The following is a 27,588-nucleotide window of genomic DNA, read 5'->3' on the forward strand; positions in this document are numbered from 1 at the left end:
AAGTTGAGATTACTGTTTTTTGGGAAACTGAGGTTTGGGACTTTTATGGACAGTATTGGTGTTAACAGTAGATCTTGTCTGTTGAATGCACAGAAGCCCATCAGAATTGCACGTTGTTGTCATGCCATAAGCCACTGTCAGTTTTATGATAGCAACAAGAGTCTCTTCCCAAGCACAGGACTCCACTAGAGTGGGAGCAAACAAAGGGTCTCACCCTGAAGCATTCAGCTGTCTGTATTAAACAGAATGCCTTACATAAAGTTACCAGAGACATTTATTCCACTAACGACATCCCAGCAGGAGGACTGTCCAGCCGAGGTGCCACAATAGGCATTGCAATAAATCCCCTTCTCCCCATTTTAAGTTGCAAAATCCAGGCCTGTATTTCCCAAGGGAGTTAATTGCAGATGAGTGCTTAGCAGGATTTTTAGGAGCGCCATGGCATCCATTCTCCTTGGTCTCAGGCAGCTAATGATGAAAAGACCTTAGGTGCTGTGACACTGCAGACAGCTCTCCGTACGCTGAGCCGCCAGAAGCCGTGCTGCTGCTTCTTCTGATGGCCAAGAACTGAGTAAGGCCCATCCAGGTAGTCATTTTTGAAAATATTTCTGAGAGCATAGAGAGAAAGAAGGGGAGGAAGGCCTGGTCTGCGAGCCATGAGCTACCCACACTCCCCACTTATCATGCCCAGATAAAATCACCGGGCCCAACTGTTATTCTTTCAGCATCCAGAAGACATCAGAAAGTGATCTGCAAGAACATAATCATTCGTGTTCTAAAACTGGGCACAGGACTTTGCTTGACCCCTAATCAATCCAAAGCACTACGGAGTATTTCCCATATCTATCATCCCAGTTATTTTATCCTGGAATATCCAGGGCAACGGGATCATTTGTTACCTCACATTCAGATTCCATCCCACTAAAAAGCCCAGATTCTTTCTGGCCAGATTTTGCATCTTTTTCTTGAGATCATCTTTCCTTAAATGTAATACTTTATACTTCTTTCTACCACATTTGACTGTACTTGTGTCAAACCACCCCTTTAATGTAGCAATTTGGAAACCCATTTTCTTAAGTGCTTGAGTTTCATTTCACTCTTATCAGAAAAGAAAATTAGACTAGCTGGATATGATTTGTCTTGGATAAATTCATGTCAGCTGTTTTTATCACATCATCATTCTGCAGTTATGAAGCACACAATGTTGTTTTTGCATTTTTTTTCAGCATTTTTCGATGTACTTGGGATAGCTGAGACAGGCTGGCTGATCTGTAATTCTTGGTAACTCATAATTCTTCCATATTTTTAAATATAATTCTTAGTATTTCAAAAAATGACTGTGGCTCACTGTTTAATTATACCAGAGAAACTGTCATCAGGACTTGACTATGTACATTTAATTCAAATGTCCTTTCACTTTTTTTTTTTTCTGTGGTCTGCGTTTCAGTTCCCTTGCTAGCTCTAAGAACGTTTGGCCTCTTGTATCAGGCAAGCTCTATTCACAAAGGTGCGTCACACTTCAGCCTGTCCTGTCATTCATCCTTTGTTCACCATCCCCCTGAAGTGACAATCTTTTTTCTTCTTTTTCTCTTATCTGTTTTTTCTGTCCCCTTTCACATTTTTTACACTTTAGCCTTTCTCTTCTGCTAGTCATAGAATCACAAAATCATTTATGTTGGAGAAGACCTCTGAGGTCATCAAGTCCAACCATTGACCTAGCACTGCCAAGTCTATCATTAAGCCATGTCCCTAAGCACCACATTGATGTGTCTTTAGAAGACCTCCAGGGATGGTGACTTAACCACTTCCCTGGGCAGCCTGTTCCAATGCCTCACAACACTTTCAGTGAATAAATTTTTCTTAATGTCCAACCTAAGCCTCGCCTGGCACAACTTGAGGCCATTTCCTCTTGTCCTATTGCTTGTTGCTTGGGAGAAGAGACCAACCCTCACCCCACTAAAGCCTCCTTTGAGGTGATTATAGAGAGCAATAAGGTCTCCCCTGAGCCTCCTTTTATCCAGGCTAAACAATCCCAGTTCCCTTTGCCATTCCTCATAGGACTTCTGTTCCAGACCCTTCACCAGCTTCATTGTCTTTCTCTGGACACGTTCCAGCACCCCAATGTCCTTCTTGTAGTGAGGGGCCCAAAACTGAACACAGTATTCAAGATGCAACCTCACCAGAGCTGAGTACAGGTGGATAACCCCTTCCCTAGCCCTGCTGGCCACACTATTTCTGATACAAGCCAGGATGCTGTTGGCCTTCTTGGCCTCCTGAGCACACCGCTGGCTCATATTCAGCCAGATATTGACCAATACCCCCAGGCCCCTTTCCACCGGGCAGGTTGCCAGCCACTCTTCCCCCAGCCTGTAGCACTGCATGGGGTTGTTGTGCCCCAAGTGCAGGGCCTGGCACTTGGCCTTGTTGAACCTCATACAGTTGGCCTCAACCCATGAGTCCATCCTATCCAGATTCCTCTGCTGGGATCCTACCTTTGAGCAGATCAACACTCCTGCCCAACTTGGAGTCATCTGGGAATTTACTGAAGGTGCACTCGATCCCCTCATCCAGATCATTGATAAAGATATTGAAGAGAACAGGCCCCAGTACTGAGCCCCAGCCCCAATTCTTACACCACTTGCTACCGGCCTCTAACTGGATGTCTTTTTTCACCTTTTGTATAATGCATTTTTGCTGTCAGATATGGCTCCTGACTCAAGCACCCTGGTTTCTTTCATCACTGTCCTTGCCAGCAGGATAGCTTCCTACGGGACCTTCAGTATATGGACTTCTACCAAATTGCCTGTTTCTTTCCTTCCTTTCCCCTTCTAGCCCCTCCCTGAAGGACCTTCCCTATCAGTTCCCTGAATGTGTGGAAATCTGCCTTACAGGAGTCATTTGGTCTTGCTCTCCTCCTTTTCCACCAATGCATGAGCTCCAATTGCCTTTGAGCAAGTTCCTCTTCATTAGTCATATCTATCACAGCCTTATCTGGCCGTGTCTCCTGTAGCTGCCTCCACACTTTGAAACAGAAAGTTGTCCCAACACATTCCAAAAACTTGAGGAACTGTCTGTGCTCTGCTGCTTTTTGTGGTTTTATTTTTGATTTTTCTTACAACAGATATCTGATTAGATAAAGTCCTTGATTACCACTACCTCATATCCTCAGTATGCTTCTGGTAGTTGCTCAAAAAAATTGGCATCAACCTTCTCTTCCTCGTTAGGTGATCATTAGTAGAGACATACTGTTCCTCTCTATTTTATCTCCAACAGCTCTGTCTCTCCCACTTTCTGGCCATGCATTCATAATATGTCAGATAATACTCTTCCCTTTTCTCCTGCCTGTCCTTCCCACACAAATTACACTCTCCACTAATATTAAAGTTCTGCAATTTATTCTGCAGAGTCTGTGTGATGCTGATTAAAGTGTAGCCTTTGTTGTGTCCCAAGACTTCTAGTTCTTCCTGTTTATTCTCCATACTCTTAGCATTAGTGTAAAGACATCTCAGATGTTTGGCAGTTTGCCCTTACATTATCCCTTCTGTCCTTCTATGGCCCTCCTGCAATTTCCCACTTCCACCCCAGAAATGAGTTGTCAACCAGACCTCCAATTTTTGTATTCACCTGAGGTCTCTCCTGCCCACCCAGATGAAAGCCAGTGTCCTTGGATCCTTCTCACTTGTTCTTCCCTAGCGCTAAAATTCTGTCACTCTGAAAAATAATGGTATTTTTTCTAATTAAGCAATTGCTCTGCAAGATGGAAATTCCCCTGAGAGTCTTCATAAAGAACAGGGCAGAAAGCTGTTAGTAGGAAAGGGGTCTTGGGGGGATAAAAGTCCCCAGTCTGATTTCAGGCTCCTCATCTCCAGAGAGAGCGTCGACAGCAGATGTAATTAAAACTAACACTAATTTTGCAGCAGCACGTGGTGGCCCAAATGCTAGCATGTGACCAAATATAGGGGCTCATCAGGCTGAAGCCAGGCAAAACTAGCCCCAATTAAAACCTTGGAAGAACCCTTCCTAATTCCCAGCTGTACAATGTACTAAATAATAACGCGTATTCACTGAGATTGGTCAGATCGAGCGGTACTTTGCAGGGCTGTAGTCATCGAGGAATAGGCAGCTGATGAGCACAGCAGGGGTAACACGCTGACTCTCCTCCCTCACAATCACGAACAGCTGGAACATCCACAGTTTACAACCGGCCTGACATCGCAAAGCAACAAGCACAAATATTTGGAAATCTAACGGTATAATATAGCTGGATGCTGACAGGAGAACCCCACTCCAGAGGAAAAAACTCCTTCACGGCACATGGCCGCTATGCGAGAGAACAAATTGCACGCTATTGCAACCTACTGTCCTGCTGCCCAGCCTCTGGATGACTGAGAGGCCTGAACTTCAGTCACTCGGCTTCCCCAAGGCTTCAGATGTGCTTCTGAAGCAAAGGTGGAGAGAATATAAAGGAAGAAGCTTCATTCAATGTCATTGACTCTGTCCCTCTGCTAACATTTGAGGTTAAACTCTGAGGTGTGAAAAATGAACATGCTAATTTTACATATTTCAGTGAACAGACTGAACTCTCATCTACATGGAAATAATGGAGAGGAAGGCTGGAACTATTGGTCATGTGGGGCATGAGGGGGTCCAGCATTTTTCCACACACACACAAAAAAAAAGTAAAAATATAGCCCCCCTAAATACATGTAAGAGAGAACTTGGGGTCTATAAAGGGGGAACAGCACTTCCAAAGAAAGGACTTAAGCTCCAAACCATTTCTTTTTTCACTCAAATACTCATTATTTAATTGTTCTGCTGGATAATATCTCTATTTTAGAGAAGTGCATGTCATTTTTTTGTGTGTTTGAGCAACTCAGCCAGTGGGATGGATGAATTGGGTAACGCTCGCTGATAGGCATCCCACAGCCAGGCAGGCTGACTTCAGCTGTCTTCTATCTGCTGGTGTCTGTTCCCACTACTTAATAGATTCTGCTCCCTCTTCTGGCCAGCAACATAATAAAAGAAATCATTTCCCCTTTTCAAATATGATTTTGAGCATGGGGAGTTGAGAAATGGAAAAGAAAATTCATATTACTTTGGCAGGACAAAGAGATCTGAGCTACACATCCACTGAGTTACCATATTTGGATTTCTCTGTAACAAAGGCTTTCAGTATTTGTGGTAAAAGCTGAAAAAATAGTTACTGGTATTTTTGTTCAGCTCGCTGGTTAGCACTTGGGGGGAGAGTGGGACGGGGCAGAGAGAAAAGACCATCTGTCAGCCCTGCTGTATCCCTTCGCTTCTCCTCCTCAGCACTGTGCTGTTTCTCTCAGTTTTGTACAAAAGAATATTGCAGAACTAAAAAAGGAAATGGAGAGAGATTCCGTCTTTAGGAAGAGCAGACTTGCCAAAATGGGCTCAGATGTTACATTAGCTATAGCATCCAAAGGACGTGCTCATCAAGGCCAGCGTTTCCTCTCTTGCAGCAAGTGAAGTCCAAAAGTTTTGTCTCCAAAGCAGATACTGCAGATTCTGAATATTTAGGTCTTTTTTTTCAGGTCTTTTCATTCCCCTAGGAGATAAAAAATCAGAGACATTTGGTAAAAGGGCTTTCAAACCTTTCCTGGCCATCAGAGATGTCTCCTAAAAACAGTTAATGTAGGAGAAGGTACAAAGCACTCTGCAGTGTACATCCAACACACAAAATCTTCACTGTTGCTTCTTAAGGACTTCTTTTGAGGCGAGTTCTCCTAGGTCTCCCCCAGCTGGACTTTGTCTGACCAAACTCCCCAGAAGCACACCTGAGGTGCACCAGAAAGGAGAGCTCAGTGACACTGCAGCTTGCTACCAAGCGTGCCATGTACAGGCTTGCAACAGAAGCCATACTGGGCTTCACGCTGAAAGGAAACTGCATGAAAAACACGGTGTTAACCAAAGCACGGTCTGTACACCTGATGCAGTTGTGCTCCCCGGTCACTGAAATCAAGAGGTGATTCATTCAGCCTTCAATCAATTTGCTATCTGTGAATTTTGAAAAATCTTGGCTTTTTACATTGTGTTCATTTCCAGTTTACAGCACCTGAAGTGTCTTGATTACTTTTGCCAAGAGAGCGTGTTCCAGACTGTTGGGTTGTGGATTTTCTGTGTCATTTTTCCATTGCTTTCCTCCATAATGAGAGCAGGAGCTTGGTCCATAGATCAAGGAGGTGGGAGCAGCCACCAAAATCCACGCCAGCCAGAATACCACTTTAAACCCAGCTTTAAAACCGAAGCTCTTTTTAAAGCTGCTATTCCCAAATCTACTATTAGTCATGAACTTGAAGCACTAATAAATACTAAAGAGAAATATTCCTCTGAAAGTTGTACCGACACTAAGGCTGGACTCTTCTGCAGGTCTCTCAGCTGCTGCTGTTCAGACGCCCAGGCCCAATCCTGCAGCTCTTTGTTCAAGCACCAGTCCAAGCAGGAGGCTTGCCAGAGAAAAGCATGCAAGATCAGATCTTGTGCTCTGGTAGCAATTCCACTTTATATGAAAAGAACCTTGTTTTCAACCACATTCCACGGTTGCCACAAGGTAAGCAGCTCTTGCAGCTCTCGGGCATGTAAGACGAGGCTTTTTTGGGGTGTTTTGTTTTTTGATGGGGTCTCAGACCCCCCGGGCTTCCTGCACTTGAGAGCACCCCGTCCTCTGCACACATTGTCATGAGAGAGGACGGGACTTCTCTTACTGAAACAACTACTCAGTGAATAGTTCTTCATTATCTACGAGATAACCAGGAAAGATTTAATAAATATATTACCCATTGCATCAAAAAAATAAATATCATTTATAAAACATTCATTATCTTTTGCTCATCGTCATAATACAGTGTATATACACGTGCCCAGTACAGATGAGATTTACAAACGGTTGCCTGAATTTTTCCACTTCATGCATTCTCCCACTTACAGTACCGTAAATCACCGCATCAAATGCATAAAGTCATAATGCAGCTTCCTGCAAATTTCTGCCACCAGTACATACCAAAGATCTTGTGAGAGTACAAAAAGTCTTCGAATAGGAAGAATGGCTTTAGGTAAGTCTTAAAGTGGCACTTGCTCCAACTCAGCTCTGCAGCATTTTAGCACTGGAGCCAACATTTGAGAGCTCAGATCTGCTTAACCAAAATAATAGAACATATAAAAGCAAGCTGACTTTTTGGAAAAAAAAAAGTTTAATAATACAGTAATAGTTGTAGTATCGTCCAGTAAAGGTGTATTGTAAAAATGTTCTGAATATTAATTTACCTCAGATTACTTTAGAGTTGTAAATACTTGCATTATAGTGAGGTAGACAGTAAAAAAAAAAAAAAAAAAAAAAAAAAAAAAGGTCTTTTCTCCATTATTAGCACAGAATTAAAATCTTGTAATAATATTTTAAGGAAACGATAATGTTAAGTAAGAATGAAATATTTGATTAATGCTTAATTCTGTACAACTCAAATATAAACTTTTAAAAATATTAGAAATTATAACATTTCGAGTGCATATAATGTTTTGTACATTAAAAAAAAAAAGAGAAATGCCTGTTGTTCATCTCCATTTTGCACTTTTCAGTCTGTTTAAATAAACGAATATTTACAACTTTTATATGAACAACAGTGCATCCCAGGCAAAATGTGCATTTTAAATTATTGCTCCTGGTCGAGTCTTTTTACTAGCATTTTATATTATTATTCTCTTCTCTCTCTTTTTTATTTTTTTTTTCCTTTTTCCACCAATTTGTAGCTCTGAGACACCGGAGGAGCTAACGACTCCGGCCATCAGTGGGGGAAAGCCTGAGCCTACAAACAGTCGCATCAGGAAAAGGGCTCGGCACGCCTCCAAGTGCACTTTCCTCGGGTGAAGCTGAGCCCAAAGGTGGGAAGGGACCAGCAAGCGGACATAAATGCCTTTTCCAGCGCCACTTTTGCGTGTAATACTGCTGCAGGTTGCCAGAGCCCCCGAGCTGGGGCTGCCCAGGGATCTGGAGCTGCCCAGGGATCCGTCCCTGCGTTGCTGCACTTGGTCGTGAAATCCGAGGGAGTTTTCCTTTCCCCTTCACCCCGCTTGTGCTTTCTGTAACACTTCGCTCTTTTCACAGTTTTTTTCATTGCTGTCTTAAAATATAACCTAACTGGTAATTACAATCTTGAGCAATTCTTTTTTTTTTCTTTCTTTCTTTCTTTCTTTCTTTTTTTTTTTTTTTTCCTCGAGGGGGAGGAAGAAGGGGGAGGCTATTTGTGGCCGGTAATCTTGCAGGAATGTGAAAGAGAGAGGGCAGAAATGAAATAGCCCTTTTCAGAGGAACTTCAGAGACGGGGCTCGGTCCGCTCCCTCTCCCTCCCCCGGTTATTTTTTTTTTGTACTTGGGGAATTGCCTTCACCTTCGGAGGGAGGGGAGATGGCCAGATAAAGCCCGGGGTGGGGGGGGGGAGGCACGGGAAGGGAGACCCGGTGGGGCGCTAGGAGGAGCAGGAGGAGAGGAGGAGGAGGAGGAGGAGGAATTGGAGGAGGAAGAGGAGGAGGAGGAGAGGAGGAGGAGGAGGTGAGGAGGAGGAGGAAGAAGATAAGGAGGGGAGGAGGAAGAAGAGGAGGAGGAAGAAGAGGAGGAGGAAGGGAATAGGAGGAGGAGGAAGAGGAAGGGAATAGGAGGAGGAGGAAGGGAACCGGAGGAGGAGGAAGGGAAGAGGGGGACCATCGTCCTCCCCGCGGCTCCCGGCTCCCCGCCGCCCCCCTCCTCGCCCTTCCTCGCTCTTCATCCGACGTCTTCCTCACCCTCCGCCGCCAGGCGCAGCCCCGGCCCCCCGCCGAGGGGCGCCCGCCCGCTACCTGCAGCCGCACGACTCGACCACCATGTCCTCGTACTGCTTGTACACCACGTTGTTGCCCGCGTCGATGTAGAGGATGCTGATGGGAGTCAATTTGGTGGGCACGCAGCAGCTGGGCGGCGTGGAGCCGGGGTCCATGGAGTTCATCAGGGTCTGGATGATGGCGTGGTTGGTGGGCTCCAGGTGGGAGCGCAGCGGGAAGTCGCACACCCCCTCGCAGTGGTACGCCTCGTACTCCAGGGGGGCGATGATCCAGTCGTCCCAGCCCAGCTCCTTGAAGTTGACGTGCAGCGGCTTCTTGCTGCAGCGCAGCCTCGCCTTCTTGCCGTGCCTCTTGCCGTGCCGGCTGGGCGAGGCGGTGCGGCGCTGGCGGGGCGGCCGGCGGCCGGCGGGAGGAGGAGGAGGAGGAGGAGGAGGCGGCGGTGGAGGAGCCCCCAGCTCTGCCCGCAGCTCCCCGAGGAGGCTCCGCCGCCGGGAGCGGGTGAAGACCACCAGCAGCGCCCTCTCCTGAGGCGGCCTCGTCCCCCTGCCGAAGCCCAGGCCGCGCAGGTCCAGCCAGCGGCGGGGCGGAGGGGAGCCGCGGCCGGGCGAGGCGCGGAGCTCCAGGCAGAGCTGCCGTCGGGGCCGCTCCCCCCGCAGGCCCTGGCGCACGTCGAACACCTCCCAGCCGCCCGGCCGGGCCTCCAGGCTGCGGGAGCCCAGCGGCAGAGGGGAGAGGCAGGGGAAGAGCTGCAGGACGGGGGCGGCCGGAGGGGGCGGAGGGGGCGGCGGGCGGCCGCGGGGGGGCGGCGGAACAGGCGCAGCTCGGCCCCCACCAGCTCCTCCTTGTCCGAGAGGGTGGACACGTCGAACAGGTACTTCTGGCGCCTCAGGGGAGCGGGAGAGAGGTCGTCTGCGGGGGGAGAAAAGAGAATTGAAAGGGAGTGCTCGGGGAGGGGGCGAGCTGAGGGGGGTACGGGAATGGGGAGGGAGGGAGGGCAGGGCGCCCCAAAACCACCTCGGAGGGACCCCTGGGGCTGAGGTGGGGTCGAGGGGCAGAAGGAGGGGAGGGGAAGGGATGGGGATTGGGATGGGGATGGGGATGGGGATGGGGATGGGGATGGGGATGGGGATGGGGATGGGGTTGGGGACGGGCAGGGCAGAGAAAGAAGAGAAGAGAAGAGAAGAGAAGAGAAGAGAAGAGAAGAGAAGAGAAGAGAAGAGAAGAGAAGAGAAGAGAAGAGAAGAGAAGAGAAGAGAAGAGAAGAGAAGAGAAGAGAAGAGAAGAGAAGAGAAGAGAAGAGAAGAGAAGGGAAGGGAAGGGAAGGGAAGGGAAGGGAAGAGAAGAGAAGGAACTACACCAGACAGGAGATCCCATTCCCACACCAGAGGCAGCACATGGCAGCCCTTACTCAGGCATGGCCTTGGCCAATCAGCCCAGCCAGCATCCACAGTGTGCTTGGATACATATCTACATATATACATATGCACATATATACTTATATGTTCTTCTTCAAGAGAAAAAAAATAGACTTCTTTTTGACACATGGGTGTACAAAATGCAGCACAGAAAGCAAACCAGATATCCCTGAGCTGCTTTCCAATAAAATGTTTACAACCCAGCAAATACAAAAATTCCCAAAGCCCCCGGGTTTCCCCAGAAGCTAGTAAAGCTTGTGTATATTTCAATAGTAAAAGTGTCACTGGAGCCTCTGTTCAGCAGCCCCTCGCCGCTTTTCCAAGCTCAGCCTGCTCCAGAGGCCGAAAGGGAGCCTAAAGAAATATACAGCCCCTGTTATTTATTGATACCAAAGGTCATCGCTATTCCTAATCAGTGTATTTCACAACCTCGGCTCTACTTGACAGGTCTGGGGGAACCTCCTGGGGGGGGGCAGGAGGGACAACGGGATGATTTATGGAAACCAAGACCTTCAGGCATGCCACAGCGATGTAAAAATGAGTGCGGCTCAGCACGCAGGCCAGCAGCGAGGATTTACGCACCGGAGAGTCGCGGTGCGTGGCTGCGTGTTCCCACAGCCACCGAGAGGGAAGAGAGGGAGTGTGGGGGCTCCGGTGGGGATGGTGGGGAAGCAACCTGCCCCACTGGCTGCCCCGGGGAGGGGAAGCCCTCTCGCGGGGATCCCGGGGGGAGACTGTAAGAAACAACCCCCTGAAAGATGGGGATGCCCCAGGTGATGGCAACAGCTCCTCTATAGACCCGAAAAAACAAAACAAAACAAAACAAAACAAAAAGATAAGTAAAAACGGCCCTGGGGAGCGGCGCAGAGGGGGGTCAGCCAGAAGGGGGAGTGCACCCCGAGGGCACGACCCAATCCCCCAAACCCCTCTCCTCCTCCTCCTCCTCGCCTGTCGCCCCCCCAGTGCTGCCTGCGCGCACACGGCCGGGGGCACCTGGTGGGCGCAGCGGGGGCTCCTGGCATCGCCGGGCTGCGGCGAAGCTTTCCACCTCCCCCGCTTCTCCAGCGACCCCCAGGGACGCAGAGCAGCCCCTTACCCCTGCCCTCACCCCCGGGGTTAGGATGCGGCCCCCTTACCCCTGCCCTCACCCCCCGGCTTTAGGACCGGCCACGGCTCCATCTCTGCCGGGGTGGTGGGGTCAGGTTTGGTTCCCGAGGGAGATGCTCGCCCTCTTTGGCATTCCCCTTTCGGCATGGGGTGGAGGGGGGAGCAGGGGGCTGCTTCCAGCCCCGCGTCCCTCCCGAGCCAAATCTCCTCCCCCAGCCCTTTCTCGGGGGAGGGCACAGGTGGCAGCGCGGCGCGGCCCCGCCGGGGGTGTGGATTAGGAGGCAGGGAAACGGGGAGACAAGTTCCCCGCGGGTCCCTGCTGCAGGGGTTGTGAAGGCTCTGCAGACCCTTTTGGGAGGGCAAGGGGGCAGCCAGCTCCGCTCTGCGGCTCCCAGAGTTTGCCCCGGGGGGGTGGCCGTGCAAAACGCGCTCTCCACCAGCATCCTCCCAGGCCGCAGCCTGGCGGGGCTGGGGCACGGCGGTGGCCCGTCGTGTGGCACGGCACGCCGGGGACACGGCCACCGGGAGCAGGAAGGTGGCCCCGGGCGAGCGGGGCTGCGAGCCGGGCTCCGGCAGCAGCAGCTCCGCGGTGGAAAAGTCCCGCTGGTTGCGGCGGTTCCCGGCTCTTTTGTCAGCGAGGGGCAGGGATCCCGGTTATTTCAAATAAGCGGCTTCGGATCCGATCAGATAAACGCTATTTATTCGCTCTCGTAACCTAATAATTCCAGATGAATACATAATCCTAACCCGGGACTGGCTCGCTCCCAGTGCGGTCGGGAGGGTGGGAGAAAAAAAAAAAAAAAAAAACAGAGGAGGAAAAGAAAAAAAAAAGTAAGGAAAAAAAAAATCAGGGAGAGAAAGCGGCACCTCGGGAGCCTCCAGAAGCAGGGCAGGGGTGGCTCTGCTTTGGGGACCTTTGTTCCGGCACACAGGACAAGGAAGGCGAGGGGACACCCGGGCTGTCCCCATCCCTTTGTGCGACCCGGGACTCGGCATCTCCGGGTTTCCGCCGAAGCAGAGAAGGGTTTGGGGTGAACCCCGTGGTTTCTACCACCCTGCTCAAAGCTCTGCCTTTTTCTCGGGCCAGCTGAGGCTGTCCCTATTGTTAGTCCAGTTCCTGAATTATTTGGAGAGAGCCGGGCAGGGGAAAGCACACATGGCTGCAAACGCCCCGAGGGTCTGTGTCTATGCTCGCAGCGTTAATTTAGACGAATTTTAGCTACGTAAGGGGCATTAGCCTTATTTCCACTCGCCGTTGTTTATTTTTGCAGGCCAAGATAAAATATCGGGGGCGGGCAGCGGGGGAGAGAGAAAGGAGCCTGCTACGCCGGATTTAAGCGTGTGCCACCGGCGGGGGACGGAGCAGAGCCCTCCCCAGGGCTTCGGGACAAGGACAGGGACAGGGGCAGGGACAGGGGCAGGGACATGGGCAGGGGTCGGGGGGGCTGTGCCGAGCCCCTGCCCGCCCCTTCCCCGGCTTGGCGGTGCCGGCGGCTCTGTCGTCCCCGCGGCGAAACCCCTTTCGTGGCCGCGACGTTTCCTTTAATTCCCCGTGGGAAGCACCTCGGGCTTCCCAGCTCCTCTTTGTCGCAGGCAGCCCGGCCTTTGAGGCGAGCCGGGGGTTAAGGAAGGCTACACCGAGTTTCCCTTTTCATGGCAGATCAGGTACCGGGCTGCCGGCCAATTCATCAGGGCTCGGATCTGAACTTTACATCACTGCAAATTATACCCAAAACCGCATTCGAGAAGAATTTCCCCCGTTCCCGAATTCTCTTTCGAGCCGCATTTAAACTCGCAAACCAAAAGCACATTCGCAGTATTAAAAGACCCCTCGCAGCCGCTCGCTGGAAATTAAAGCCCGTGTAATGGGGACGGGCTGCCCCTTGTCTGCGGAGTCGCAACGCTGACAGGTATTTGCTTTCGGAGCCCTGCGAACAAGGGGCTGCCTCTCCATGTGTGGCATTTCCCCGGCTCTCAAGTCCTCGGCTCCGATCGTTTGTTTTTTTGTTACACCGGCTTGAGGAGAGCGAAACGTTTCGTTCGCCTGCCTGGCGAGTTACGGGGGAAAGACGGACGAATTCCTCGGGCGAGTTCCTAAATCTACCCAAAGCCGAGCAAACCAACGTGTGTGTGTGTGGGGGGGGGCTGTTTCCAGCCCCAAAACGCGGCGGGGAGGCGCACGGCTGCAACCTACCTTCCATCCCCGGCTCGCAGCATCCGTGCCGGGAAGGCTGCCCCGGGATGGGCAGCGGCAGCCCCGGTCCCCGGCTCGGTTTCGCCGCTTCCCAGCAGCCGGTCCCGGTCCCCGAGAGCTCCGGAGGGGGCTCCGGGGGGCTCCGGGGGGCTCCGGGCTCCGGGTCTGCCCGCCCCGCCGCGGGAGATGCGCTGGGGAGGAGAGGGGCCTCCCCGGGGGGGCTCTGCCTGCCGTAAGAGACACCAACACCCCCCCCGTTTGCCACCGTTTCGCCCCCCGAAATATTTCGATCGACGAGAAATCACGGCTTCTTCCTGCCCCTCCCGGCTTCGTTCGCGTCGCCGAAACGGGACCGAATATCTCCGGGACTCGGAGCTAAGAAAAGCAGCGAGGGGACGCTTCGGAGCATTATTTCTGGGCTGGAAGAGCCGGGATGCAGGGAGAAAAAAAAAAATCCAAACAATATCCAGATCTGCCCACAACTAGCAAGGGCTGAAACTTCCCCTCTCGCTCGGAAACCACATTTCAGGCACACAACGATTTCCGATCGCAGCCTGCCGCGAAATCTCCAGCGCAAGGGAACGAGCAATTCTCCGACCAGCTGCTTTTTTTCTCCAGGACTGCGAAGGGAGGAGGAGAACGAGTACGGCGAGGCTGCGGGCTGGGGGCTCAGCCGCTGCCCGGGCTTGGCCCGGGGCTGCTCCGGGTTTTCTCGCCTCCCGGTTCCCGGTTGGGGTCAGCCCAGCCCTGGGCGCTGGAAATTGAGCAGCCCCAAAACGGAGAGCTCGATCCCACCGTTCTCAAAACAATAATAATAAAAAAAAAAATAAAAATCATCATAATAATCATAGTAATAATAAAAGGGGGCCTCCTCGCACGCCCTGCCGGGGGATTTCTGGATTAAAAATAATGACAATAAAATAAAATAAAAATCGGTTCTAGGATGGGGTTCGAAACGAGCATCCTGACACGCTCGAGCCCCCCCCTCCCCTTAGCCGAGCGACCCCGCAGCGCTACCTGTGCCGCGGGCGCTGCGCGGCCCCGCTCCGCCTCTGCCCGCGGAGGATTCCCGAAAGAAAACGAACACAAACTAAGGAAAAAAAAAAAAAAAAAGGAAAAAAAATCATCGAAAAAAAAAAAAAAACATTTTTCACCCAATTTGCTCCGGTAACGGCTTTAGCGCTCGCTCCTCGCCCGGGCGCACGGCTGGGCTTGGAAGCGGCTGCTCGCTGCCTCGCTGCGGCCGTCTGGTGTGCATTAGTGTTTTTATAAGGGGCTCAAACAAATCGAATACAAGGTCACCAAATAATTAACAGTTGCGAATTCCCTCCTTCCCCATTAAAATACTTCCCCGCTTATATTTCATTTTCCTTCTGCCAACGACAACACTGCCTGGGCAAAAGGCGCTGCGCGGATTGCACTGCGGCGCAGCTCTCGGTCCGCCCAGAAACCCGCTGTTTTGCATCAACATGTTGCACCAGAGGAACTCCGAGAGGGATTTACGCTCTTTCCTTTTGCCCCACGAACAGCCGGACCACCTCCAGCCCCTGCCCGGGGGCTCTCCCCTTCCTCCTCGCCCCCCTCGCTACCCTAAGGGCAGCGCACCCCAAGCCCATCCGATGGAGCTGGCGGAGGAAAAAGGGAGGAAAAAAGGGGACGAGCTCACGTTGCCGTCTCCCCGTCCCTGCCGGGCGAAAATCCCTCTGCTCCGGGAGTCTTTCGGCCCCAAAAAGGGGGAGGCGAGACGAAACCCCGGCAGCTCCCCCCCCCCCAACCCGTGGGTGCCGCTCCTCCAGGGACACCCCGCTGAAAATCGCGCATCCCTCGCACGATTTAGTTTTCGGTTTGTTCCGAGCCATGCCGCCGTTCGTGCTCCTTGTGGCTTTGCTTGTTTAGGGGCTGCCTTCTCCAGCTCCCTCCCGCTTTCCTCTTTTTTTCCCCCCCCCCTTTTTTTTTTTTCCTGCCTGGTGGAGCCCTTGCAGCTCCTAATTGTCCTGCCTTGCCGTGGAGCGCCAATGCTGGGGGTCCTGAGGCCAGCAAGAGCACCATCTGCGTTTTAATGAGTTACTTCATGTGCCAACAGTAATTTTCCTACATTCAGCTAGGTCCTGTCTGATCTTGCGACCGTAACAAGGGGGAGCGAGTGGGGGGCGGGAGGAGGTGGAGAAGGGGGAATCGCAAATCCTTCCCCCCCCCACTTTCTGCACTCTTTCTATCGCTAGGAAAAAAAATGCATATATATATATATATGTATGTATGTATGTATATATGGCAGTGGTGTGGCTCTCGAGCTAGCCTGAAAGGGATCCTATTAGCTCCAGGGGGAAGGAAAGAAAGAAGCCGAGAGCAGGGTGCGATGGCTGGGGCCGGGCCGGGCCGTCCTGGGGTGCAAACCCTATCGGGGAGCGATGCTTTGCGGCCAAAACCGCCCCCCTATTCGGCTGCAGTCCCCCCCAAACCCTGCCGACAAGGTAGAGCCACGGCCGTAGGTAAAGCTCAGCCCGTCTAATTGGGTCCATTTGGGAGGCTATATTGTCTGCAAATGAATCGACAGCAAGTTTTCCCCCCCGCCCCGCTTTCCCCGAGCAAAGGCTGCTCATCAGCAGCACCACCGCAGCTCGCCAATTAAGCGGGCTAGGAGCCCACGGGGAGGTGGGCAGTAAACCAGCTCCCACTTCAGAGGAACGGAAGCTTCTCTTGAAGTTTTTTTGGTGATGTGCCATTGGCTGGTCCGCTTCATTACGGGAGACTAGACAATATTTGATATGTTATGACATGAACACTCAATTAGATCACTGAGTTGAAATACTCCAATCAGTGGCTTGATGCTAAGCAACCCTCTGAAGGTCCAGCAGAAGGTCACAGCCTGTGACACATCAAATCAAAATCAATGGGGGAAAAGTGAGGCTTTCCCTTAATCAAACCGGGACTTCTGTTAGCAAATCACTTCCCCCGGAGTACAATCTCCCATGCAGCAAGATGAGCTAAATTTGTTAAATTAACTGTCTTTCTTCGGCTTAGCAAGAATAGGATGATCTCGAACGGGGCTTTATCTCCCCCGATTTTTCTGCTGGGGAAAAGCGGCCGAGGCCGTTCTTTTAAGGCTGAGCTTTCGAAACCCTGTGCCTGGAAAGTCCCCCACCCACACCCCCTTTTTTAAAAGACCTTCATGGGGCAAAGGCAGAAAGCAAAACCCTCCTGTCCCCTGCCCCTTGTCCCTTGTCCCTTGTCCCTCGTCCCTTGTCCCTTGTCCCCTGTCCCTAGGAGCCGTCTGGGCACCGCGGGGGCACCGACCCGCGCCCCCAGCCCCGACGGCGCCCCCGGCCCCGGCACCCAAGGGACACCGAGGGACACCCAAGCCCCCGAGATGGGTGGGGGGGACACACGGGGACAAGGACGGGGGCCAGAGCTGGCCCCTGCAGGGGGTGTAGGGGAGGAGAGGCTGAAAGCTCGCAGAGGGATCCGGGTTGGTTTTGGGGCTGCGCGGCTGCTGCAGCTCCGGGGAGCCGTGGGGTTTGCGCGGCGCCGTGTTTTGTCCCCAAAATCGAGGGGTCCCGGCGAGTCCCGGGGGATCCCGGGAGGGGGCTGCGGGGTCTTCAAGCAGGGGGGAAGGAAAAGACGCGCAACCTTCGTTAAGAACCTCTTACTGAGTCTGTCATTAACGGCCCGCAAACCGGCATAATGCGAATTAATGAATACCTAAATAAATCAATAACTATCCGGGGGGCATTTTGAGGGAAGGGAATTTCTGTTTTCCCCTGGACCCGCACGCAACCTGCGCCCCCTGCCCTGAGTCCGAGCTATAAAAGAGCGAGGGGAAAGCAGAGCGAGGGCCGGGCCCCCCGGGGCTGCGGGTCGCGGAGGGGTCCCGGGAGCCCAGCGGCATCGCTGCTGCCTTGGGGACAGCGGGGTCAAGGCCTGGGACCCTGCTGTCCCCGTCCTACCTGTGCCTCTCCCTCCTCCGGGCTCCCCGCGAGGGGCGCAGCCCCTGCCCCGAGGGAGCCGAGGGCCGGGTCCTCCTCATCCACGGCCACCCCCGGGGCTGTCCCCACATCCAGGACTTTTAAAGGAAGCGGGATGCGGCCCCAAACAGGCGGCAGCCCGCAGCTGAGCCCCGCTCCGCCCCCCCGTCGGGGCACGTCGGGGCCCGGCGCTACCTGGGCTCGGAGCGGCCCCGGCCAAACGCCGCAGCCCGGCCCCGGCGCTTCCCGGTGCTCTCGCAGGTAAATCCCGATAAAGCAGGGCGGCTTTAGGCAGCGAGTGTTTGCCCTCGGTCAGTTTGAACTTTCTATTTGCCTTAGAGCTGAAGCGATAAGGGAGAGATCTTTCCTTTGGCAGAAGGAAATAAACCAGAAGAGCTTTTTCTTTCTTTCTATTTTTTTTTCTTTCATTTTTTTTTTCCAAGGTTGCATTTACACCCGTGCTTCGCCTGCAGATCGGGCGGGGGCTGCTTTTTCCCTGCCCCCGAGCCGATCTGGGGACGACCACGCGTGGGTCCCGCACGCAGCTCCGGGATTCCCGCTGCGGGCCACTTTGCTTTAAAATAAATGCACAAGTTCCCCAAAGACACCGAGGGGAAGGAAAATAAAAAGAAGGAAAGGAAAGAAGGAGGAGTATAAAAAAAAAAAAAGCCTAACCCAAAAAATAAAGCACGCTGCGGGGAGATGGGGGGGTACGGGGGGGGGGGTCGGCGCTTACCTTGTCCCCTATCCACGAAACTAGTGATGGTGTTGGCGGACTTGGAGGACTGGAAAAAGCTGGCGTTGATGCCCAGCTTCTCGGCGATGGAGTAGGTCCTGAAGAGGGACAGCATGTATTCGTGGGGCTCCGCCCTGGGGGGCGCCCGGCCCCCGGGCTGTCCCCCCTGCCTCTGCCGGCTCTCCCGGGGGGACCGCGGCGCCCTGCGGCCCCTGCCGCCCTTGGCGAGCTCCTCGGCGGCGGGGAGGGAGGCCGGGAGGCAGCACGGTAAATCCCAGAGGAGGCCGGCGAGCAAGGCGGCGGAGAGCAGGGCCCGGCTCGCATTCATAGCGATCGCGGCGGGGCGGCGGCCCGACGTGAGGCTCCGGCGGCCCGACGTGCGGCGGGGACTGCGCGGCGGAGCGGCGCCGAGCGGGGAACTGCACCCGGGCGGGCCCGGCCCGGCTCGGCCCGCCCCGCCCCGCCGCCGCCCGGACCGCCCCGCCGCCCCCGGACCGCCCCGTGGGGCGGGCTGGGTGCCCGAGCCGGCCGGCGGCGGGGGGCCAAGGGAGGGCGAAGGAGGGCGAAGGGGGGCGAAGGGTGCTCGGGGGGGTCGGGGAGGGGAAGGGGAGACGCGGGGAGAGGGGAGGGGAGGGCTGATGGGGAGACCCGGGGGTGCGGGGCACCTGCGGGGCCGGGGAGGGGGGGCTCTGAGCCAGCCCCGGGTCACGTCGCAAGTGACAGTCCCAGCTACCTGAAAGGAGGTGTGGGGAGCTGGGGTCGGCCTCTTCTCACGGATAACTGGCGATAGGACTAGAGGGAATGGCCTCACATTGTGCCAGGGGAGGTTTAGTTTGGAAATGAGGAGACATTTCTTCTCAGAGAGAGCAGTCAGGCACTGGGATGGGTTGCCCAGCGAGGTGGTGGCGTCACCGTCCCTGGGGGTGTTCAAGGAAAGGTTGGACGTGGTGCCTGGGGACACGGTTCAGTGGGTGATATTGGTGGCAGGGGGATGGTTGGAGCAGGTGGTCTTGGAGGTCTTTTCCAACCCTAATGATTCTGTGATTCTGTGCTGTCTTTCTCTTAAAATCTGCCTGAGAGGAACCGCCCCAAGAGGAGCAGGGTGCCAGGCTGGGGCCCAGGAATGGCAGCACTGGACCAGCACCACCTGCAGGATCAGCGGGGCAGCCGGGGCAGACTGCTCCCAGCAGGGCCCACCCAGGTCCCTCCTGCACTGTCGGAAGGGTTCACCCATTTATTTATGTGTGGCTTTTCAGAAAATTGCGTCCCCTGTCGTAAGACTCATCTATCCAAATGATTATATCCATCCACCTCTATGGTTCACAGCCCTGGACAAAGAGGACAAATTTGCACAATCCCGTCTCTCCTGCTCCCTCCTTGCTTCTTCCCAGCTTCTCCTTGTTATCCTGCCTGAACCATAGCACTCTTCCTGCACGCAGCCACAAGCCATCCTCCTCTGCTTCCCCACATCGCTCTGCCCTGTGCTGAGCTCCCCTGCTCTCCTCTCCTCATCTTCCCCTGCTGTCCTCTTCCCCATTTCTTCCATGAGGACGGTGAGGGGGGCATTCAAAGCCAACGAGGGGCTTGGGTCCCAAGTCACCGAGACATCTCCACCGGGGAACAAGACCACGCTGGGGCAGCCCCACGCGATGCTGAGCGGGCTCCCTGGGCTGGCGCTTTCCCGGCCAGCTCCCAGGCTTGCTCCAAGCTGTAGCTTGTGCCGGGGGCTGCCCTCAGCCAGCACTCTGGATGGGACCACGTAGATGTGGGACACGCCGTATCACTTGGATTAGAGAGGGCCAGTCCTTGGCTTGGCTTCTTTCTTGTCTTTCACTTCTCATGCCCATCCCCTGGCTTCACGTCCGCCCTCGTGTTCATTCCCCTTCCCTTTTATCTGCTGCTTTCTGCTCCCCTCCCCTCAGCCCCGCTGCTCCGGTGCCTCACTTTTGTTCCTTCTGCTCCCCTTTGCCATTCTCATCCTTTCTACTCCATGCTGAGCATTTGGGCTATTTTTTCTTGCCATGACCCACTTTCTGCTGGAGCCTTATCACTCCTTTTTTTTTGTTTCCTCCTGCCCCTTTTGTGCCCTCCTCACCCTTTCCACGCTCCTTTCTGCTATCTCCCATCAGCTGCCCAGCTCCAGTTTCTTCTCTGCCAACTTCTGCCCAACCTGAGTCGCCCGGGGCCCATTCTTCTCTGTCGTGCTGCATTTCATTGTCCTATTTTCCCTTTTATGATATTGTTCCGCTTCCCACATCCCCTCCTTGTGGTGCCCAGCACTGCTGTTGCTGCACTGCTGCCCTTTCCCACTCCCACCCCGCTGTTTTCCAGGGTCCCCCTGCAGCTCCCCATGTGCCTGTTCCCTTCCTCCCTTTGTCTCTCAGTCCCTCTCTCCTCTTCCCTCTTTGTTCTCCGCTTTTTCCTCCATTGGCCTCCTCTCCTCCCAAGGGAAGGTGGTTTCATACTAATGCAGAGCTGCAAGGGTCGAGTGGTCCCAAGAGCACCTCTCATCCCGCTGACTTCATTTCTACCTGCTGCTTTCGCGCTTTTTATGCACTCTCTGAAGTCGACTCAGATGGCTGCTCTCCACCCCCATTTGTGTATCATGGGCCCGATTCGAAGCCCTTGCACTCAACGGGGGTCTTTCCATGGCTCAGGTCACCTCTCGGTGCTTGGGCTATCGTTCCTCCCACACCCTGTGCACACCCAACAGCATAAGCAGGTAGCAGAAACAGCAGAATTACCCAACCCGTGCTGCCCCTCTCTCTGTTTATGGCAGCGTCAGGCCCCGTCCTATTGACATGACCGAAGACAATGCCATTGTTCAAGAGCATGCAGTTAATTGCCACGACAGCGAGCTAAGTGAACGACGGAGCGCAAGGAACTGAGAAGACGCGGCGTGCCGCGGTCCCATCGGTGCGAGGGACTCGCAAGTCCCCAAATGCCTGGAGAAGTTTGGGGTCATACTGGGGAGGAGAAAATTGGGAGGCTCGGGGCCCACGAACCAAGGCGGCAGCCCCGGGGCTCGTGGCTCGGCACACGGCACGATGCCGGCAGCAGCAACAATGAGAGCAGGGAAAAAAAGAATAGCCGCGGCCAGAAAAGAATAATAGCATTTTTATTTTTTTTTAAAATGGTTTCCTTTCCGGTTTTCTCAACAATAAAAGTTGGCCGGATTTCAGGTTATAATTGCATTATAAATATTTTGTAACAATTTTCTGTTTGATATACATTTCTCCAAGCTGAAGCAATTTGGGGAAGCTTTCTAAACCGCAGTTTTAAAAGCTGTTTCCTGAATTTCCTTGCACAAGGACACACAATTTTCACATGTTTCGAATTTCTTGCTTTCTGTCAATTTTTCTATTCTGGAAAAAGAATCACCAGAGGCAAAATCTGAAAACCAGGAGACGGCTAAAAGCAAATATATTTTTTTTTTCCCCTGAAAACTTAATGGAAATTTCTCTTGTTATTATCACAAAAGGAGCAACGTTGTTTGGGGCTAGTGTCAGAGGTGGAAATTTATCCCTGCACAAGTGGTCGACCGATGGCCTAAGCAATACCCGGTGCATCTCTATTTTGTGGGCTCTTGGAAGATCTACAAAAGGTGTGCGAGTGGCATTTGTACAGAGCTGATCAGTTTGCAGGCAGTCCCTCTTACTCTCTTTTATTTTATTTTTATTTTTTTTCAGCTAGACTGTGGTTTGTTTTAACATGAACAACCCATCGTATGCTTTTATTTCTGCGACCCCAAGTCATCCTCTATTAGGATGACTAGCAAATACACCCAGTCACAATATGGACTTCTTCCCCCTTTACCACAAACAGCTCTTAAAGCCTGTGTTCAGATCACGTAATCAGGGGGTAGGGATTCCTACGGGCATGGCAGTCAGCATAACGTTTTCTGAAACGCCCGTGTGGTCCATATGTGCTGATTTCCAGCCTTACACCAGCCCCCACACGCCGCGGCTTTGTGAACGGGACTTGTCTTCCAAAGGCCCCAGGTCTGGGGCATCAAGCTCCCGTTGCTTTTAGCTACAACATATTTAGCATCTCCGCTTCCTTGCTGCAGCACTCCCGAAAATGTTGTTGTGCAGTGCCCCATACTAGCAGGAATATTTGTGTTTTCAGGAGGTGGATTTTGACCCAAAAGTTGCTTCCACTTCCCAGAGCCACCTTCCTCCTTCCAGCTCCTCTCCCTCTCCATGCACATCGGGCTGCCTGCTCCTGGCTCATAGCATCCTTGAGGACAGAGCACTGAGCTCCCTTGTCTTGGCCCACCACATTAGCCAAATTTTGTGTTTTCGCTCAATACAGCAAACCATCACTTTTCCTTTTTCTCGGCATGCATGTTTCAGACGGCACACTTTAAAAACTGTTACATAAACCTCAAAATCCTAAGCAGACCAAGAATTTTAACCGTCAAAACAACAGCATGCGAACAAAAAGGAGGTGAAAATAGCCAGAACATGCCTAGATAAATCGGGTTGCTTTAGGAAACCCTGCACCAGCCTCCTGTTGTGGTCCGGCGAGGAAAGCAGCTTCGCTCCCTGGCCACCCCGTACAGGATGCTCGGCTCCCCCAGGGAAGCCCCACACGCTCTGCGGGCACTTGTGCAGTCCCCCAGGCAGGCAAGGACTTTCATGTTGCTGCTCATTTCACTTCTGTCTTTGCCGGTTGGTCTTTTCACAAGAAAAGTCAAAGTCGGGGAAAGTAACGGGGCTAACCCTATGCGACAACTGTTGCTCTCCGCAGCGTTTTATTTTGCCATGAACCAGTGGCAACGTCGCTTCCCTGCAAGCTCTCCGCATTTTTGTCACTGTCCTAGATTAGAACCACATTGTCTCCTGCTCACAGTTAAAAACTTAATATATGGGCATGAAAGCGGAGCCACTCCTGCATTCTTGGAGCATCAAAACACATCCTGACATCGGGGAAACAAACAGCGGCACGAGAAAGTGGGGATGTTTGTAATATCAGAGTGGTTCTCATTTCGTCCGCCCTGGCGTAGAAAATCAAATTATATAGGAAATTGTCTTTCCTGTTTAGGATCATATTTGTTTTTGAAAAATTACTACCAACTTTGTAAACATTAAAATAGAAGCAATAAAGATGTGAAATTTCACACAGGGGATCTACAATGTTTGTATAATTATAAGCATATGGTTACTTTACATGAGGTCTCTGTTATACTTTTATTTACTAGTGCTTTGGGAAAACAGAGGTTCTCAAATTCAGTGTTTATTTACATGTATAGGGAATGTCACAATCCCCGTTAACCTGTCATAATCTGTAATTCTGCTTCGGAGCCCCAGCTATATAAACTGAACCACCAGTTTTATTATCATTTATGATTTGTTCAGCTATGCTGCTCACTCGGACAATTTCTCCTTTTTCTAAATAACGTGCGTGCCCTGCTGCCAGCTGCCAAATGGGAACAACTCACCGCCTAGGTGCCTGGGCAGCTCCTCAGAGCTAATTCCAGCTGCCAGAGGGCTAAAAACAAAAGGCGACAGCTTTGGTGCAGCATTGTCTCGTCCGAGCTTGGTGGCACTTGGATTCATTGTTTTCTGCCTGACTTTCCGCTAAGCCCTGAGTCCAGCCCCGGAGGATACTCAGCATTTCTGCTTTGGTGCTGAGTATCCGCGGTTCCTAATTTTGTAGGACACAAAAGGACCTCAACCCCGGCAGGATCCAGCCCTCCATTTGTGGGCTGAATTATAATATTTGTTGTCTTTAATACTTAGTGTCCATATGCCCAGCTTTGCTTTCTGTTTCAGTGCAATGAGAGCAGGAACTAATACATGAATAGTAGCTTCAGATCTTAGAAAAAAGGGGGAATAATTTGCAAACATTTATTGCACTTTTCCATTCTGCATTAGGATGCTTACAGATTTGACAAATTAGATTTAACTGTGTTTGGGGGGGGTTGTTTTCTTTTTCCCTTTTTTTTTTTGGTTTTGTTTTTTTTTTTTTTCCTTTGGTGAATACCCTAGCTGAGGCTTCCAGCTTTGGCTTTGCGCAGGCTGGTGCTTTGAAACGATGTTCCCTGTCATGAATGATCCCAACCACACACTCTGCCTGCAGATTAACCGGGGCATGCAGCAAATTCTTCTTTTTTTTTTTTTTGAGAGGGACTCCTTGCAAAAAAATGTATCTCCGCGGTTTGGCCTAACAGCACAAAGGAATTTATTTACATCCTTTCATTTTACGATTCCTTTCTGATTTCCCTTGCTTCACTCTCAACACTTCAGCCTTGCAAGGGCACTTTGAGCATGGCAGCTGGGTATTTCGGGTTTCAGGCCCTGTCTACGCAGGGGAATTTAAGATGTCCCAGCCATTGTCCTGACACTAGGACAGGCCCCTCAGCCCCTGGGGGTGTTGGGGTGCAGCTTCGTGGAGAACCCAAAGACGTGGGTAGCAGCCTCATCTGTACTCACACAACCTCAGCAGTTTCCCTGCATCCCTTCTTGCTGCTGTTTCTGCCTCTTCCCTCATTTCAACTGAGAAGTCCCTAACAAAGGTGTCGGAGGAAGCCCCCTGGGAAACATCTCCTTCCAGGGCAAAATTCCTGTAGAGCCGTGGTGATGCCTTGGTGCCAGGAGCTGTGCTGCAGCCATCCTCGAGCTGCAGGGCATGGGAAGGGAAGGCAAAGACTGAATGAACCCTGTGATGGTGACAGCTGTTGTGTTAATTCCACTTATTTTTCCTCATTTCTTTTTTATTCTGTTGTACTCCATCTCACCAAATGTCCAGATTTTCCTTTCCTTTCTTTTCCTTTTTCTTTTTTTTCTTTTCCTTTTTTTCTTTTTTCCTTTCCTTTCCTTTCCTTTCCTTTCCTTTCCTTTCCTTTCCTTTCCTTTCCTTTCCTTTCCTTTCCTTTCCTTTCCTTTCCTTTCCTTTCCTTTTCTCTTTTCTTTTCTTTTCTTTTCTTTTCTTTTCTTTTCTTTTCTTTTCTTTTCTTTTCTTTTCTTTTCTTTTCTTTTCTTTTCTTTCTTTTCTCTTTTCTTTCTCTTCTCTTCTCTTCTCTTCTCTTCTCTTCTCTTCTCTTCTCTTCTCTTCTCTTCTCTTCTCTTCTCTTCTCTTCTCTTCTCTTCTCTTCTCTTCTCTTCTCTTCTCTTCTCTTCTCTTCTCTTCTCTTCTCTTCTCTTCTCCTCTGTTTTGATTTAAAAACCCACTGTTCCCAACCCTGATGCAGCAAGAGACAGGCACCAAAAGGGGCAGCCAGTGACCTTGCCCCTGGAAGCACCTTGTCCATGGGGCAGTGAAGCTGTCCTCGCCCAGAGATGCTGTCCTGTCCCCAGCCAGGCACGGCATCCGCATTCTTTCTCCTTCCCAAATTAACTCAGTTATTTTGCTGAGTAAAAGAGGATTAAACAAGTAGTAAGATGTTATCATTAGAGGCTTCCTATTAAACTATTACTATAAATACTGGCACAGGGAGGATTCAGCTTCCTCAAGCTAAGCATGTTAACAGCTAATGTTTCCTTAAACATTGCCCGCAGAACGCATTGGCTGACCCAAATGTTTATTGGCGCTACCCCTCACAAAACCAGACCCGTTTATTTGAAGTTACTCCGACTGCTTTATATTTAGGGCGGCAGTGCAGTTACCTTCTACATAAAACTGCACCATTAAATAGATTCTCCAAACGATTTTCAACACCACGAAGGCAAAAGAATGATGCAAAGGACTGCTGAAGCTCAAAAAGAAGCTTTCACAAGGCAGAGCACAGCAAAAATCCCTGACCCATAGTGTATTTCGATTCCTTTTGCAGTTTAATCATAATCTTGGATTCCCTTATTTGAAACACTTGCTCTGGGATTAATTAAATCAGCCGGTCTGATCCTGGAGCTACCGATACGTACACTCAGCCTTTATTTTTTCCTAATGTAAGTTTTTTTTTCTACATATAGGGGTACTGGTAGCAAGCCAGAGAAATGCTAGTGTGCTGTAGCATAGCTTGCATGAGCAAAGAGCATTTCCAGCAGCAGACTGAAAATATTAGCCCCTCCAGAAGCAGAAAACACGGGCATTGTTTTTACGCTTGGTGTTTTATCAATGACAACCAAACAGCAGACAAGCCCTTTGGAAAGCCAGGCTGGAAACGCATGGTGCAGGTTCATCCCCTGTGCTCACTGCAGATGAAGCAGAGGAGAGATGCACAATGCTTTGGGATGTACTGGTCTGCCTCTGAATTTCCAGGGTCCGGGGAGATTTATCCATGCTGGGCCTGAGCCCAAAGCCCTCTGAAGGTGAGGGGAGTCTTGGACGGGGCTGAGGTGAGAGGTTTTGTTTCTAGGGTTATTGGGAACGAGCTGCTTCTGTTCAGAGTGTGTCTCCATCACACGAGGAAGGGTGTAAGCATGGCTCTGATTGACATCTGTGGGAGTCGTGGCTGTGGTGCCTTCCCCACGTGCCGAGCATCCCGCAGGTAACAGCCCACGTGCCTGCACAGGAATTCCTTCCCAAGGCTGCACACATTTCTCCTTGGTGTACAAGAAGACCAGGCATTCTGTAACTGCTAGGAACAGGCTGTCTGAAAGGTGTTTTATTAACTAAAGTTTGGGGAGAAAATGAAACTGAAAAGAATACGACTGCATATTAAACTACATGAAGTGGTCATGAAAACTGGGGATCTCTGTATCATAAAATTTTAACAGCTGGATGAAATCAATGGGGATTTTCCTTTTTTTTTTCTTTTCTTTTTCTTTTTTCTTTTTGTTGAGCTTAAGAAAGAAATAGAAAAAAAAAGAAAAGCTTCATTTTACTCAAGCAAGCTATTTATTCAGTTCAGCTTTCTCTGCTTAATTGCAGCAGTTGTCTTTCTTTCTCCACAAATATAAGTCCTGCCCATGCCCTTACTATGCCACCCCTGGCGTAGGCATCCTGCAGCAGGAGGTGTTCAATAGAATCCCCAAATATTTCTTTGGCAAAGGGACTAAGCCCCAAAGCAAGGCAATAGCAATGCTTGGCTGTTTGGCAGGGCATCTTCTATTCCATCACCTGTAGTCACAGCCCAGACTTTCCCTTATTAGGTTTATTTTGCTATAGCACTGCTTCCTTCTTGTTGATGTCAACACTTTCTTTGAGGTAGCTTAAGAAGGATTTCACAGACTGAACTTTATCAGAGCTATAGAAAAGGAAAGCATTGGCCAAAAAATAAAAATAAAAAAGAAATGTAGCGGGCTTCTTATCAAAAAATTAATGTAGATGTTTAGAAAACAAGGCCAGAATTGTGTACAACTTACTGGAATCATATTGCTCGATAGCTCCACTGAGGACTCCCTTATTCATTCAGGGATTAACGGGATATTATTCAGCATAAGTTTGATGGCGCTCAGT

The 27,588-nt window shown here is 51.3% G+C and overlaps 1 protein-coding gene across 1 annotated transcript; it reads right to left on the minus strand.

Annotated features, from left to right (window-relative positions):
* Window positions 1–8,667: 8,667 nt before the first annotated feature.
* Window positions 8,668–18,574, minus strand: GDF6 (growth differentiation factor 6). The gene is given in 3 exon segments (XM_035546356.2): window positions 8,668–9,611; window positions 9,614–9,741; window positions 18,247–18,574. Coding segments are annotated over 3 exon segments (1,221 nt in total). The 3' UTR covers window positions 8,668–8,846.
* Between the last annotated feature and the right edge of the window lie 9,014 nt (window positions 18,575–27,588).

The sequence above is a fragment of the Cygnus atratus genome, chromosome 2 (genome assembly GCF_013377495.2).
Source record: "Cygnus atratus isolate AKBS03 ecotype Queensland, Australia chromosome 2, CAtr_DNAZoo_HiC_assembly, whole genome shotgun sequence".
Taxonomy (NCBI): Eukaryota; Metazoa; Chordata; class Aves; order Anseriformes; family Anatidae; genus Cygnus; species Cygnus atratus.